Raw genomic sequence first — 16,100 nt, forward strand, 5'->3', positions numbered from 1 at the left:
AGGTGACGTCACTGGTATCATGAGTGACGTGTCTCAGAACCAATGAGAGCTGTGAGCTAGGAGCCGGGCGACCAATGCGGGCAGTGGGCGGGACCGCAGTGTGTGAGCACACAGCGCTGTATTATCGGGCTCCGGGACTCAGGATTCCGCTGATGCTGCTGTCCCGGCGCTGAGGCCTCATGGCTCCACAGAAGCACGGCGCCAGCTCCGGACCGGCCGGACTCGGCGCCCCCTCCTCTTCCGGCGCTGGTGGCGGCGGGGGAGCGGCCATGCCCCCGCTAAAGAGATCCAAGATGGAGCAGATCCAGGCCGACCACGAACTCTTCCTGCAGGCCTTCGAGAGTAAGTGCGACCATGTGTGCGAGAGCCGGATCGTGTGTGCCCGTGTGAACAGTGCCCGACAATGTCACCTATACATGTGTTTGTATATATGTGTATATACTCCGCCTGTGTCTCATATTACCTCACATGTACAGTATATACTGTGTACAGGGGAAGTAATATATAATGTGTGTACAGGTGAGGTGTATATATGTGAAATAATATATAATGTGTGTACAGGGGAGGTGTGTGTATATATGTGAGGTAATATATAATGTGTGTACAGGTGAGGTGTGTATATGTGGGGTAATATATAATGAGTGTACAGGGGAGCAGGGCCGTATTTGCCCTTAGGCACTTGTAGGCCCCGAGCCGTCCGGGTGGCTCCGCTCCCCCGGTCATCGCGCCCTCTCGCCCTCCGGTCACGCCCACCCACCTCACCTCTCTAGTCTGCTCTGCTGCTACGATCTGGAAAGAAGAGGAGGAGCCCGGGCACTTGAAGTTCCCGTGGAGGCCCGGGCAGCACATCGCTGGCGGTGGCTCATCTCAGCAGGCAGCGCCGGTAATTGTGTCCTGTTGTGATGTGCCATTGCGCCGAGACTGCCACCCGGGCCGTGGTGCCGGTGCATGATGCTGGCTGAGGAGCTGCCGCTTCTGCAGACAGTCTGCACTGCATCATAATTGATGATGGCGGGCGGCAGGCGGCGGGATCATAGTTTAGGCGCAGACGCGCAGTCAGCAGCTGCCGCCGGTACTGTGTTCTGTGCTGTGCACAGGCAGTACAGCCAGCGGGCAGCAGTGCCAGCCTGACAGAGCCCAGACTGCCTGAGTCTCTGACTAGTCTATGACTGTTGTCACTGGTCAGACATGATGGCAGGCAGCAGCAGGGAGGGACACAGTGGGGTCTGAATCCCAGACATGGGCTGCATCAGGCACTGCAGCATTGCATATGGGCCATATGCAATGCTGAAGTGCCTGCTGCAGCCCAGTTCTGTGTGGGCCGCTCCCACCCCTCCACCCCCATATACAATGCTGCAGCCCTGTGGTCTGTGTGGGCCGCACCCATCCCCCCACCCCCATATACAATGCTGCAGCCCTGTGGTCTGCGTGGGCCGCTCCCACCCCCCCCCCCACCCCATATACAATGCTGCAGCCCTGTGGTCTGTGTGGGCCGCTCCCATCCCCCCCAGCACCATATGCAATGCTGCAGCCCTGTGGTCTGTGTGGGCCGCTCCCACCCCCCCCCACCCCATATGCAATGCTGCAGCCCTGTGGTCTGTGTGGGCCGCTCCCATCCCCCCCACCCCCATATACAATGCTGCAGTCCAGTGGTCTGTGTGGGCTGCTCCCATCCCCCCACCCCCATATGCAATGCTGCAGCCCTGTGGTCTGTGTGGGCCGCTCCCATCCCCCCACCCCCATATGCAATGCTGCAGCCCTGTGGTCTGTGTGGGCCGCCCCCATCCCCCCCACACTCCAACCTTTTATATGTGCTACATGGAATGGGGGGGGGGGAAGCTACATGAAACTTGGGGAAACGGCCGTGATGGGGGGGTATTGGATGCGAGGGGGGCACGACGTGGGGGGGACGTGACGGGGGGTGAGGGTGGGCGTGACTGGGGGGGGGGGCGTCCACTGACAGTGCCTAGGGCAGCATAAACTCCAAATATGGACCTGTGTTCAGCGTTCACTAACTGTCCGGTACAATCACCGACCTTTTAAGTTCAGGTTTGCTCATCTCTACAGATGGACGTTCCAATTTGTTCCATTACAATTTTACTTAGTTAGTCATTTTATCTCATAATTATCTAAAGCTGGAGTTCTATCAGGAATAATCGACAATAAGTAACTTACTCACCGACACTTAGCCGTCCACCAGCTATGAGGATACAAGCAACACTCAGCTCATTACTGAGGTCCGGGGGAAACTCCAGAGCTCCGACTATGTACAGACCACGAAGAGGAGGAAGAACGACGTCAACTACTATGGTCCGGTCTAGGAAACGAAAAAACATTACTAGGTAAGCCTTTAAAAAATACAGATTCTAAGGGAAAAATAAATATTGTCATTTTTGGAAGAATCTCAGGTCTGTGACTGATAGAAGGTAAAAAATGTGAATGAATGTAACTTTTGGTATCTGGGCATGAATAATACACATGCACCATATGTCCATAAGAGAAGGGGATAAGACTAGAAGAATCATCAATGCAGGTAGACATTCCTCTCATTGCCATATTATCGGTAAACGTGCTATTTAGCAACTCTAGGTGATGGATGTGGAAGGAGATGGACATACTGCCAATGTTCTCCCTTGAAGACATGCGTATTGCTGTATTGTGACATGTGTTATTAGTGATAGATTGTATTTTGCCTGACAGTAGGGAGAGTTTGGGTTAAAGTTTGGGAAGAGCCCACAGTGTAAAGGACTAAGGTGAAGGGACAGAGACAGTTTCCTGTCAGGAGGTTAGATAGGGATCAGCGTGCAAAAGAAGCAGACCAAAGGTCTAACTAGTCAGCAGAGCAGCATGATGTGGGTGCCCCTGATGTCAGTGGAGACCAAGACACTGGATAGCGAGATCCAGAGTAGAGAAAAGAAAAGTGACAGGACAGATTGATGCACCAGAGATGGGTCCTGGGACAGGACACCTAGCAGTACGGCTCTAAGTTCGCCAGACAGAGCGGTAACGGGACAGGACGGAACAGAGCACATGAGATGAAGCGAGTGCACTGGGCGGTAGTTCCAAGGCATCAGCAAGCAAAGAAGTTAAGTAATGGCCATAGTGGCAAACTAATTCCCCTAAGGGAAAGGAGGAGGCAGAACCATGGATTGAGGACTCGCACTTACTGGACTGTAGTACTGAGCTGGCTTGTGGTGAAGACAGAGGTGCTTGAGGGGCAGAAACAAGTACGCTTAAAAGAAGCAGAGAGACCGTGTGTGAAGATGCTCCATGTTGTTAAGGAAACATTCGTGAAGTTACTCTCCAGCTATCTATTGTACATAGTTCACACCAAGTTGATGTTCAGTAAAACACTGCTTATGTTTGGTTGGTGGTCTCCCTCATTGAACTTTACAGCATCTGGTCCTGGCCAGCCGAAGTCACCGGCATCATGGGGCCTGCAAGGGCGTAGAGCTCACATAGACGAAGTCCACACGCCCAGCCAGGAACCCCATCTTCATGTAGCGTGCCAGGGCATGGAAGACGAATACCTTGCCCACGGCTACTGCCCCGTTCCACATTACAGATGGATACAGATAGCTATATATTATCCCATGTGTTCTCTCCTCCCAGTTTTAAGCTACCTTGTTCTTCATGTACTTTATATGTTTTTAATAAAATAAATATAAATGTTCTGGAGATACTTAGTAGTGCCTCTTCTTTTTCATTTGTTGCTTGGTATTGTATCAGATAGATAGATAGACAGATAGATAATAAATAATAGATAGATAATATATAGATAATAGATAGATAGTAGATAGATAATAGATAGATAGATAATAGATAGATGATAGACAGATAGATAATAAATAATAGATAGATAATATATAGATAATAGATAGATAGATACATAATAGATAGATAATAAATAGATAGATAATAGATAGATAGATAATAGATAGATAGATAGATAGATAATAGATAGATAATAGATAGATAGATAGAGAGATAGATAATAGATAGATATTAAATATGAAAATGGAACAGCCGTAGACTTAAAAATTGGGTTCAAAGCCTCCCAGATAATAATCCGTTTGTCCAATATATAATGCGCATAAGAAGAGGCAGCACTCTAAAAATTGTGAAAAAAAGGAGACTTTATTAGTCCATCAGATGTGGCAACGTTTCGGCTGAACACAGCCTTGAAAAAGGCTGTGTTCAGCCGAAACTTTGCCACATCTGATGGACTAATAAAGTCCCCTTTTTTTTCACAATTTTTGGAGTGCTGCCTCTTCTTCTTATGTGTTAGATAGATAGATATGAGATATATAGATGATAGATATATGATATATGGACATATAGATAGATATGTGATAGATGATAGATAGATAATAGATAGATAGAAGATAGATATGTGATAGATAAAAAAAGGTAAAAACATAGTTAAACATAGATAATGACAGATAGATAATTTGCAAATCCAGCATTTAGCTTGTACACCAGATTAGCAGAATTTATGTATCACTCAGCATCAGATTTACAGACTTTCACTGCATTGATAATTCTTCTTTTCCTCTTCCAGTCTTTAGACCTTTAGGAATCCATCACTTATTTACCTATGAAGCGACATCTCTTGGATCGCGCCTGTCACACAAGACACGGAGCAAGTTTCCGTTTTGTTTACGTTACAGAGTAAAAGAAATCACAAAACTATAAACAAAGTAAATCATAAAGCATCCCATCCCTCCCCCCCCCCCGAGACTTTCATTAGCGAGCCGTGCGCCGCAGCGCGGTCGTAACAGGATGATCCGCAGGTACATGAAGCATGCTAAGTGGACGAGTTTGAGAAGTTGCTAATGACTGCGACACTGACACGCGCTGCCTTTGATCAGCCCCATTTCTATATAAAACATCATAGCATGCCATTCAATGGAAATCAGGTCTAACAGAGGAGCCATTATGTAAGACGCAGCACTTTGGCATTCATCTCTTCAAACACAGAAAGTTCAAAGAAAAACGCAAAATGAATAACAGAGTGAATTCCAACACAAAAAAAAAAAAAAATGGAAGCTGCAGCGCCCGAGGCGGCGTGATATCATATCTATACCCTTCAAAACAACATTCCTTTCGCTTAGAATTAGAACATATTTTCATTGCAGCCGAAACGTCTGGTGTCAGAAATAATGTGTCATATTGAAAATCTGGAAACACATCTCTGCAATTTGGGGGCTTCAGTAATAATATTTTTCATTATCTGTGTAGGAAACAAGAAAGAAGAAGATTTCCACTTCTGTCAATAGAGTCAAAAAATAGAGAAAAAAAAAATTGGGCAAAAATATGTAAAAAAAAAAAAAATTCACCAATAAATTTGATAAAAGTTGGCCCGATTCATTTTTGCATTTGTGCCTCTTTTTTGTCTCGTATTTTTCACTTGCATCTTATTCTTCTTTTAATTTTTGTCCTTATTAAAGACTATTTGATACGTTTTCGCCTGTTTTTATTTTGTACATTTATGAACATCATTGTGGGTGATATTTGGGATTTTCCACATGTTTTCCGCTGATTCATCTAAGTTAAAGAAAGTTGGAAAATTTTTGTGCAACTATAATCCTTTTGACCCCCCACCCTCCCCAGAATAATTTTTACGCATGTCTAAAAATTATTCCGAAAATTTTGCAATATTTTAGACGAATAAGCAAATTTATTTCTCTAAAATGTCACAAAAATGGTTAAGGAAAAAAAATAAAAGACCATTTTTTAATTTGAGGAAAACTCATGAACCCCGTGCGTCATTTTGCAGAATTTGGTGAAAAAGATATCAATGTATACCCCAATATAAAAAAAGCAAAGTGACTTTAAAAAAAAATCCATAAATGATGAATTGGACCCCAGGTGTGGTCATGTTACTTACACATAAAATAATAAAAAAAAAAAAACAATAAAACAATTATAAAACTTAAGTGACAGCCAAGATGGCTTCCGGTACAGTTCTTATGGGAATTATATGCATTCTAAAGATGAAACTGGGTCTATCTGATATGCAGTAATGTGGGGATGAAAAATGCATCACAACATAAATAGATGGGTTTACCATTCAGGGGTTTAGGAAAGCTGGGTGATATTACTATATGGTGGTATTATCTCAGCATTGTATATTAGTAATATTCAAATACTGTATTATGGTATTATTTTAATACTGCATGTTAGTATTATTTGATCACAGTATGGTGGAATTATTTGGACACTATATAGTGCTGTTATACCAGTTATTTGCATTTATTTTGAACACTATATGGTGGTAAAAATGGAGAACTGTATGTTTATATTATTTGTGAATTTTATAGCAATATATGATTACTATATGGTGGTATTATTTGAGCACTGTATGGTAGTATTATTTGAGCACTGTATGGTAGTATTATTTGAGCACTATATCAATGTCTTATTTGAACACTATATGGTGGTAATAATTGACCATTGTATGTTAATATATTTTCAGCATTGTATCGTGGTATTTTTTGGCACTGTATGGTGGTATTATTTCAGTTTTGTATGTTAATATTATTTGAGCTCTATATATTATATGGTGGTAAAAACTGAACACTGTATGTTAGTATTATTTGAGCATTGCATAATAATATTATTTGCATACTGCATAGTGGGATTATTTGAACACTGTATGTTTGTATTATTTGAACACTGCATGTTAGTATTATTTGAGCACCACATCATGGTATTATTTGAACATTGCATGGAAGTAATAATTGAGCACTGTATGTTAGTATTATTTGAGTATTTTACAGCCATTTTTGAGCACAATATGGTGATATTTATTCAGCACTGTATGGTGGTGTTATTTAAATTCTGTATGTTAATACTATTTGATCACTATACAGTGTATGGTGGTAATAATTGAACTTTGTATGTTAGTATTATTTGAGCATTGTATAACAATATTATTTGAGTACTATAAATTAGAATTATTTGAGCACTGCATAGTGGAATTATTTAAATACTTTATTTTAGTAATATTTGAGCACTTATGGTGGTAATATTTGAGCACTGTATGGTGGTATTATTAGTGCACTATATGCTAGTTTTATTTTAGCATTGCATGGGTGGTATTATCTCTATACTCTGTTTCAATTTTATTTGAGCACTGAATTGTGGTATTATTCATGATACTGTACGTTTTGAGCACAGTATAGTGGTATTAGTCACAAACTGTATGTTAGTATCATATCTGCTATATAGGTATGTTCATATTATTTGAGAATTGTATGTTAGTAGTGTTGATCGAGCACTAAAATGCTCGGGTGCTTGAAGCTCGGGCTGAGCTCGCCGTGATACTCGGGTGCTCGACCCGAGCAACGAGCCCAATGTTAGTCTATGGGAGACCCGAGCATTTTTGCGGTGGCACCTCCAGCAGTCTTTTAAAAGCCTAACAAGTGCCCAAAACGATAGTGACAGTGCTCAAATGACATGGGGACAGCATGGGGATCGCCCCAGGAAGCATTTCTGACCCCCAGGTCACTGCTGTCAACAACGTGGTCAGAGTATTACACCACTTTTAAGGGCTTACAATAAAACGTTCAAAAACTAAACTGAAACTGCTTTCCTGTGAAATATGTTAAGGAAGTTCCTTTCCAGGGTAAAGAAGACTTGTGTATAAGGTAAAATAAATAAGCCCCCCAAAAAAATACTCCTCCACAACTTGGGCTATGTTCACAAGTAGCATTTTTTATGCGTTTTTGCACTTTTGTATTGATTTCAACCGTGACAAATGCATTCACCGGGAAATGTCATTTTAACATTTTACAACCGTATCTGGCCATGTGCTGTGTGACACATGCATACAGTGCTGAAAAGACATGGGAACAGCATGGGGAAAACCCCTGGAAGCATCTCTGACACCCAGGTCACTGCCTAAAAGTGTGCCCATCAGAAGTCATACTTGCCGCATCAGAAGATGCAGACTTGCAACTATCCCCGTGCAAGTTCTTGTCCCAGGGCAGTGTTCAATTGTACCTCCCACATTCCTTGTAATGTGCAATGCAAGCGCAAATATGCAGCCAACCACCCACCCACCCCCAGGCTGCAATACCATACTGCTTACTAGCACTTGAAATTGGGCCTTTTAGGCATGTGGAGGCGGAATCTGGTCACCACGTCATGGCTGCGTTGGCGGCCTGGAGTCCATACTCAGTCCCCAGCCGCCCGGCGGCCGGGTGTCCACACTCGGTCCCCAGCCGCCAGGGGGCGGCCGGGTGTCCATACTCGGTCCCCAGCCGCCCCGCGGCCGGGTGTCCACACACGGTCCCCAGCCGCCTGGGGGCAGCCAGGTGTCCATAAACGTTCCCCAGCCGCCCCTATTTCTCCTGTCAACTTCCCCCCACACACTTTTCTTAGCCCGGCCTGCTTTAGGGCAGCATCGGACGAGACCACCAGAGAACCAGACTCCTCTGGTGGGCCCTGGCTTCTCCATCAGGGGAGCTGAGAGTGCCAAGGTGAGGAGCATGATGATGATGATAGAAGTTAGCATCTGCTTTGTTTTCTTTAATGCAAGCATAAGTGTGCAGCCTGCCACCCACCCACCCCCAGGCTGCAATGCCATACTGCTAGCTTGCACTTGAAATGGGGCCTTTTAGTTTGGAGGAGGCCGAAGCTGGCCACTACCTCATGGCTGCTTCGGCAGCGAGGTATCCATACTCAGTCCCCAGCCGCCCCTACTTGTCCCGGTGTGCCTTATACATAAGATTAAGCGCGCATACCAAAACATTACCTGTGCCCTCCCCAGTGCATTTAGTGGGAAGGACAGCCTATTCCGCTGTAGTGTGTGCATGCCAAACCCCTGTTCATGGTACATGCGAAGATGCCTCCCACCCTGCACCTGTCGTTGCAGACTTGCAACTATCCCCGTTCAAGTCCTTGTCCCAGGGCGGTGCTCAATTGTACCTCTCCCATTCCTTGCAATGCAAGCGCAAGAATGCAGCCTGCCACCCACCCACCTCCAGGCTGCAATACCATACTGCTTGCTTGCACTTGAAATTGGGCCTTTTAGGCATGTGGAGACGGAATCTGGCCACCACGTCATGGCTGTGTTGGCAGTCAGGAATCCATACTCAGTCCAAAGCCGCCCGACGGCCGGGTGTCCACACTCGGTTCCCAGCTGCCAGGGGGCGGCCGGGTGTCCATACTCGGTCCCCAGCCGCCCCGCGGCCGGGTGTCCACACACGATCCCCAGCCGCCTGGGGGCAGCCGGGTGTCCATAAACGGTCCCCAGCCGCCCCTATTTCTCCTTGGAACATCCCCCCACACACTTTTCTTAGCCCGGCCTGCTTTAGGGCAGCATTGGACAAGCTCACCAGAGAACCAGACTCCTCCGGTGGGCCCTGGCTTCTCGATCTGGGGAGTTGAGATTGCCAAGTTGAGGAACATGATGATGATGATACAAGTTAGCATCTGCTTTGTTTTCTTGGAATGCAAGCGCATGTATGTAGTAGCGGCTAGGCCTGAGGTGGTCAGCGTTTTGGCGCATATCCTACCTCCTCCGAGGATTGCTGGATGTTTTCCTGATACTATTCCAGTTCTATGACTCCCGTTAAAACAAAGCTTCAGGTGATAAATGATGGATGAGGTAGTGGCAAAGGAGAAAGAGCAGGAGGAACAGGGGCCATTCACATCAATATCAGGCCAGTCAACCACATATGTCTTGTAGGATATGTTTCTGTAACAAAAGGAGCGGTTCGGCTACACAGTTATAGGGCATACAGTGAGTGCAATGCCTACCAAAAATTTTGAGGCACTCCAATGCCCCTTGGAAATTACATGGAGGTCACAGGGCCTTAACTAAACCATTTTTTCCATTTATAGCAACTGGGTCTCCTGTACACTGTTAGCCTAAGCAGTGAATGGAAGGCTTTCTAAAAATTATGAGGAACTGCAATGCCCCTTGAAACAGACGTGGATTACAGCGTACTAAAAACCTTCTACCCATTATTGGGGAGTGGGTCTCCCTTAGTTTTCGCCTTTGCATTGAAAAGCAAAAGCTGACTAAAATTAGGAGGAAATGCAATGCCCATTGGATGAGTCGTGGAGGTTAGAGGTAATTAAAAACAACATTTCAATGACCCTTGGAAGAGCTGTGGAGTTCAGAGTGGCTTAAGAAGACGCTTGTAATGCCCCTTTGAAGAGACGTAGAGGTCACAGTAGCTTAACAAGATGGTTTTAATGCCCCTTGGAAAAGACGTGGAGGACCCAGTAGCTAACAAGACGGTTTGAATGCCCCTTGGAAGAGACGTGGAGGTCACAGTAGCTTAACAAGACGGTTTTAATGCCCCTCGGAAAAGTGGTGGAGGTCGCAGTAGCTTAACAAGACGGTTTTAATGCCCCTCGGAAAAGACGTGGAGGTCCCAGTAGCTTAACAAGACGGTTTGAATGCCCCTTGGAAGAGACGTGGAGGTCACAGTAGCTTAACAAGACGGTTTTAATGCCCCTCGGAAAAGTGGTGGAGGTCGCAGTAGCTTAACAAGACGGTTTTAATGCCCCTCGGAAAAGACGTGGAGGTCCCAGTAGCTTAACAAGACGGTTTGAATGCTCCTTGGAACAGACGTGGAGGTCACAGTAGCTTAACAAGAATCTTTTAATGCCCCTTACAAGAGCCATACAGTACAGCATCTTAAAAATATTATTCCCATTATTGTGGAGTGGGTCTCCCATAGTATTTGCTTATGCCTTCCAAGCAAAAGCTTCCAAAAATTAGGACGGAGCAACTTGCAATGCCCCTTACAAGAGCCATGCAGTACAGCATATTACAAACATTATTCCCATTATTGGGGAGTGGGTCTCCCACAGTCTTTGCTTATGCCTTCCAAGCAAAAGCTTCCAAAAATTAGGACGGAGCAACTTGCAATGCCCCTTACAAGAGCCATGCAGTACAACATATTACAAACATAAGTCCCATTATTGGGGAGTGGGTCTCCCATAGTATTTGCTTATGCCTTCCAAGCAAAAGCTTCCCAAAATTAAGACGGAGCAACTTGCAATGCGCCTTACAAGAGCCATGCAGTACAGCATATTACAAACATAAGTCCCATTATTGGGGAGTGGGTCTCCCATAGTATTTGCTTATGCCTTCCAAGCAAAAGCTTCCAAAAATTAAGACGGAACAACTTGCAATGCCCCTTACAAGAGCCATGCAGTACAGCATATTACAAACATAAGTCCCATTATTGGGGAGTGGGTCTCCCATAGTATTTGCTTATGCCTTCCAAGCAAAAGCTGACAAAAATTAGGACGGAGCAACTTGCAATGCCCCTTACAAGAGCCATGCAGTACAGCATATTACAAACATAAGTCCCATTATTGGGGAGTGGGTCTCCCATAGTATTTGCTAATGCCTTCCAAGCAAAAGCTTCCAAAAATTAAGACGGAGCAACTTGCAATGCCCCTTACAAGAGCCATGCAGTACAGCATATTACAAACATTATTCCCATTATTGGGGAGTGGGTCTCCCACAGTCTTTGCTTATGCCTTCCAAGCAAAAGCTTCCAAAAATTAGGACGGAGCAACTTGCAATGCCCCTTACAAGAGCCATGGAGTACAGCATATTACAAACATAAGTCCCATTATTGGGGAGTGGGTCTCCCATAGTATTTGCTTATGCCTTCCAAGCAAAAGCTTCCAAAAATTAGGAGGGAATGCAATGCCTGTTCGAAGACTCGTGGAGGTCCCAGTAGCTTAACAAGACGGTTTTAATGCCCCTTACAAGAGACGTGGAGGTCAGAGTGGTATAACAAGACACTTTTAATGCCCCTTACAAGAGACGTGGAGGTCAGAGTGGTATAACAAGACGCTTTTAATGCCCCTTACAAGAGACGTTGAGGTCAGAGTGGTATAACAAGATGCTTTTAATGCCCCTTACAAGAGACGTGAAGGTCAGAGTGGTATAACAAGATGCTTTTAATGCCCCTTACAAGAGACGTGGAGGTCAGAGTGGTATAACAAGACGGTTTTAATGCCCCTTACAAGAGCCATACAGTACAGCATCTTAAAAATATTATTCCCATTATTGGGGAGTGGGTCTCCCACAGTCTTTGCTTATGCCTTCCAAGCAAAAGCTGACAAAAATAAGGACGGAGGAACTTTCAATAATGGCAACGTAGACCACGGTCACCCTGGTGGTATAGTGGTGGTGGAGGCTGAGGATGAGGAGAAGAACATAAAACAGCCGAAATGAGGAAGCGTATACCCATGTGTGGGTGTGAAGCGGTGCATGTGAATACACTTCCCGAAATAACACAGTGGATTTGACTTTATGTTACTCTGCTGTCATTTGGTGGTGATGAGAAGTCTGGCCCAATCCAGCCCTTGTTCATTTTGATAAGGTTCAGCTTGTCAGCATTGTCAGTTGACAGGCGAGTGCGCTTATCAGTTATAATTCCCCCAGCGGCACTAAAAACACGCTCCGATAACACGCTAGCGGCAGGGCAGGCCAGGACCTCCAAGGCGTACAGAGCGAGTTCATTCCAAGTGTCCAGCTTGGATACCCAATAATTAAAAGGCACAGAGGAATCACGGAGGACGCTGGTACGGTCGGCAAGGTACTCCCTCACTATCTTTTGAAACTTTCCACTCCTTGTGAGAGTACCCCGCGCCTCAGGGTCTGTCCGAAGGGAGGGTCTGAGAAAACTCTCCCAGAACGTTGACAGTGTTCCCTTGCCTCTGCTGGATTGGAGTTGCCTCTCTCTCGCTTGTACGCTTTGGTTGGTCAACGAACTGTGACCTCTGCCGCTAGCGTGTTCAGATGGGAATTTTTTTAACAGTTCTCCAGCAAGGGCCTTCTGGTACTGACCCATTTTTGTAGACCTCTCCACCTCAGGAATAAGAGAGTGAAAGTTCTCCTTGTAGCGGGGGTCTACAAGTGTCACCAACCAGTAATGACTGTCACCCAACATTTTGACAACGCGAGGATCACGGTTAAGGCAGCGTAACATAAAGTCAGCCATGCGTGCCAGACTGGTAACGGGCAAGATTTCCGTGTCCTCACCAAGATGACGACTGACCATGCTCTCCTCCTCCTCCTCCTCCCCCCTGTCCTCAGGCCACCCACGCTGAACCGACGGTATGACACTTGTACAGGTACTACCGTCTACAGCGCATGATAACAGCTCCTGTTCCTCCTCCTCTCCCTCATTGTCCCTCAATGCACGTTGGGATGAGATGAGGCTGGGCTGTGTGTAATCGCCCACTACGGCTTCTTGATCCATCTCATCATACTCTGGCTGCAATGCCTCCTCTTTAATTCTCTGCAGAGAGCGTTGCAAAAGACAGACAAGTGGGATGCTGACACTAATGATGACGTTATCGCCACTCACCATCTTGGTGGCCTCCTCAAAGTTTGTCAGGATGGTACATATGTCAGACATCCAGGTTCACTCATGAGGTCTTATGTGTGGAGTCTGACCTGAATATCGACGGCCTTGTTGCAGCTGGCACTCCACAATTGCTCTCTTCTGCTCACAAATCCTTTGCAACATGTGGAGGGTAGAGTTCCAACGTGTGGGGACATCACACACCAGTCGGTGTGCCGGAAGCTGCAAACGCTGCTGCAACACAGCAAGGGCGGTGGAAGCTGTAGCCGACTTGCGAAAATGAGCTGACAGGCGGCGTACTTTCACGAGCAGATCTGGCAACTCGGGGTACGATTTAAGAAACCGCTGAACCAGGAGGTTAAGCACATGAGCCAGGCATGATACGTGTGTGATCTCGCCTCGCCTCAGAGCCGCCACCAGGTTACAGCCATTGTCACACACGACCATGCCTGGATGTAGGTTCAGCGGTCTCAGCCACAGATCTGCCTGCTCTTTCACAGCTGTCCACAACTCACAAGCAGTGTGAGGTTTATCACCTAAGCTTATGAGTTTCAGCACAGCCTGTTGCCGCTTGGCGGAGGCAGTACTGCAGTGCTTCCAGCTTGTAATTGATGTGGTGATATCCGAGTTGGAGGCTGAACATGAGGAGGAGGAGGATGATGCGCAGGAGCTGTACACTGTGGGGGCAACTCTGACTGACATAGGGCCCGCAATCCTCTGTGTGGGGAGCATGTGTTCCGTCCCAAGGACCGACTGGGTCCCGGCTTCCACTATGTTGACCCAGTGTGCCGTCAGGGAGATGTACCGTCCCTGGCCACAAGCCATTGTCCACGTGTCCGTTGTCAGGTGGACTCTCCCAGTAATTGCGCTGTTGAGGGCACGGCAGATGTTTTGGGACATGTGCTTGTGTAGTGCGGGGATGGCACACCGGGCAAAATAGTGTCGGCTGGGGACCGAGTACCGAGGGACGGCCACCGCCATAAGGTTGCGTAAGGATTCCGTCTCCACCAGCCTAAAAGGCAGCATTTCCAATGCAAGCAGTCGTGAAATGTGCGAATTTAGGACTGTGGCCTGTGGGGCGTTAGCTGCGAATTTCTGCTTTCGTTCAAAGGTCTGGGATATGGACAATTGAACGCTGCGGTGGGACGTGGACGTGGACGTTGATGCTGTTTCTTGAGAAACTGCCATAACAAGTGAAGACTGAGAGGAGGGGGCATCTTTACATGCAGTATGGACAGGGGATTGCCTTGCACACACAACAGGGGGTTCTATTGCACGCACAACAGCGGAAGAAGCAGTGGTGACACCCGCTGACACTGGTCGTGGACCCTGGGTTTCGCCCCACAAAGTCGGGTGCTTTGCTGCCATGTGCCTGATCATGCTGGTGGTGGTCAGGCTGGTAGTTTTGTCACCCCTGCTGATGCTGGCATGGCAGGTGGTACAAATAGCCTTTTTGGGGTTATCAGCAGAGTCTTTAAAAAAATTCCAGACTCTGGAAGTCCTACCGCTTGTACTAGCAACGTTCCTCGTGTTGGTGTTACGGGGAACGGTTGCCCGCCTTCTGTCTGCGGCCACCACACTGCTTCTTCCTGCCTGTTGGGGTACTCTACCTCCCTCCCCCTGTGTGCTGCTGGCCTCACTCTGCATGTCCTCCTGCCACGTTGGGTCAGTTACTAGATCATCCACCACCTCCTCCACTTCCACTTGCACACTACGATGCTCCTCCTCACTTCCCGGCAATTGTGTCTCGTCATCGTCCACCTCTTGTGACAAATTGCCAGCGTCGACTTCCTGTGGCTGTGGCTGTTCAAATATTTGGGCATCGCTACATGGGATCTCTTCTTCCACCACTTCAAGCGTAGCAGGCAAGGGGCACAAATATGGAAATGGACCAGTGAACAGCTCTTCAGAGTGTCCAAGTGTGGGATCAATTGCTGTTTGACGACACTCGGCATGGAGGGAGGAAGGAGCATCAGGGTGAGGAGGAGTATGCGGTCGAGACTCACGGCTACTAAGAGTTGACCGTGTGGAAGACAGACCGGAGGTGGTGGTGCCCAGGTAACTGGAAGTATTATCTGCTATCCAATTAATAACCTGTTCACACTGATCAGTTCGCAATACTGGTGTTGTTCTGTGCTTCCCTAGTAATTCGGTCAAGAAGTGGGAGCGAGAAGATGTGGCTGTTGGTTGTGGCACATTTTCATCTTGGCCACGGCCCCGTCCTCTGCACGCACCATCACCAGAATGTCCAGTTCCACGTCCCTTGCCACGCACCTTGCCCATTGTAAAGGAAGTAAAATAGCTTACACTCACACTATCAATGGAAAAAGGGTAAATAAAAGTAGATTAGAACCGTGGAAGAGGAAAACCACAGTTCTATTTCTCTGGCCTACACCCGACTCTTTTAAACAATCAGAACAATCTGGGAGAAACTATTACTGTTTTTCCTTACGGAAAAAATACCAAAACCTGAATAATAGAGATTTTTTACCGTGGAATGGCAAAACCACAGTTATTATTTACTGGGGTATACCACACTTTTTAAAATATATAGATTTGCGGCTGAACAGTGAGCGACACACTCAAACATATTTTTTTTTAGATACCAAAGGCCCAAAACTGGATACTACAGAAATTTTACCCGTAGAACTGCAAAACCACACTGGGATTTGTCATGCGTACACCAGACTATTTTCAACAGATATATTTTTGTGTCAGAACACTCCGGAGACACTACTGGTTGTTTTT

At 46.5% G+C, this 16,100-nt stretch overlaps 1 protein-coding gene across 3 annotated transcripts in view; it reads right to left on the minus strand.

The window, feature by feature from the left end:
* Positions 1–16,100, minus strand: part of PKHD1 (PKHD1 ciliary IPT domain containing fibrocystin/polyductin) — a 1,008,258-nt gene that overhangs the window by 349,509 nt on the left and 642,649 nt on the right. For all 3 annotated transcript variants that reach the window (XM_073674041.1, XM_073674039.1, XM_073674040.1), the window contains one exon: positions 2,180–2,317. In XM_073674041.1, the coding sequence (XP_073530142.1) occupies positions 2,180–2,317 (138 nt within the window). The remainder of the gene's footprint in view (positions 1–2,179; positions 2,318–16,100) is intronic.

The sequence above is a fragment of the Phyllobates terribilis genome, unplaced genomic scaffold (genome assembly GCF_046119375.1).
Source record: "Phyllobates terribilis strain yellow unplaced genomic scaffold, ASM4611937v1 Scaffold_3__8_contigs__length_932513732, whole genome shotgun sequence".
Classification (NCBI taxonomy): Eukaryota; Metazoa; Chordata; class Amphibia; order Anura; family Dendrobatidae; genus Phyllobates; species Phyllobates terribilis.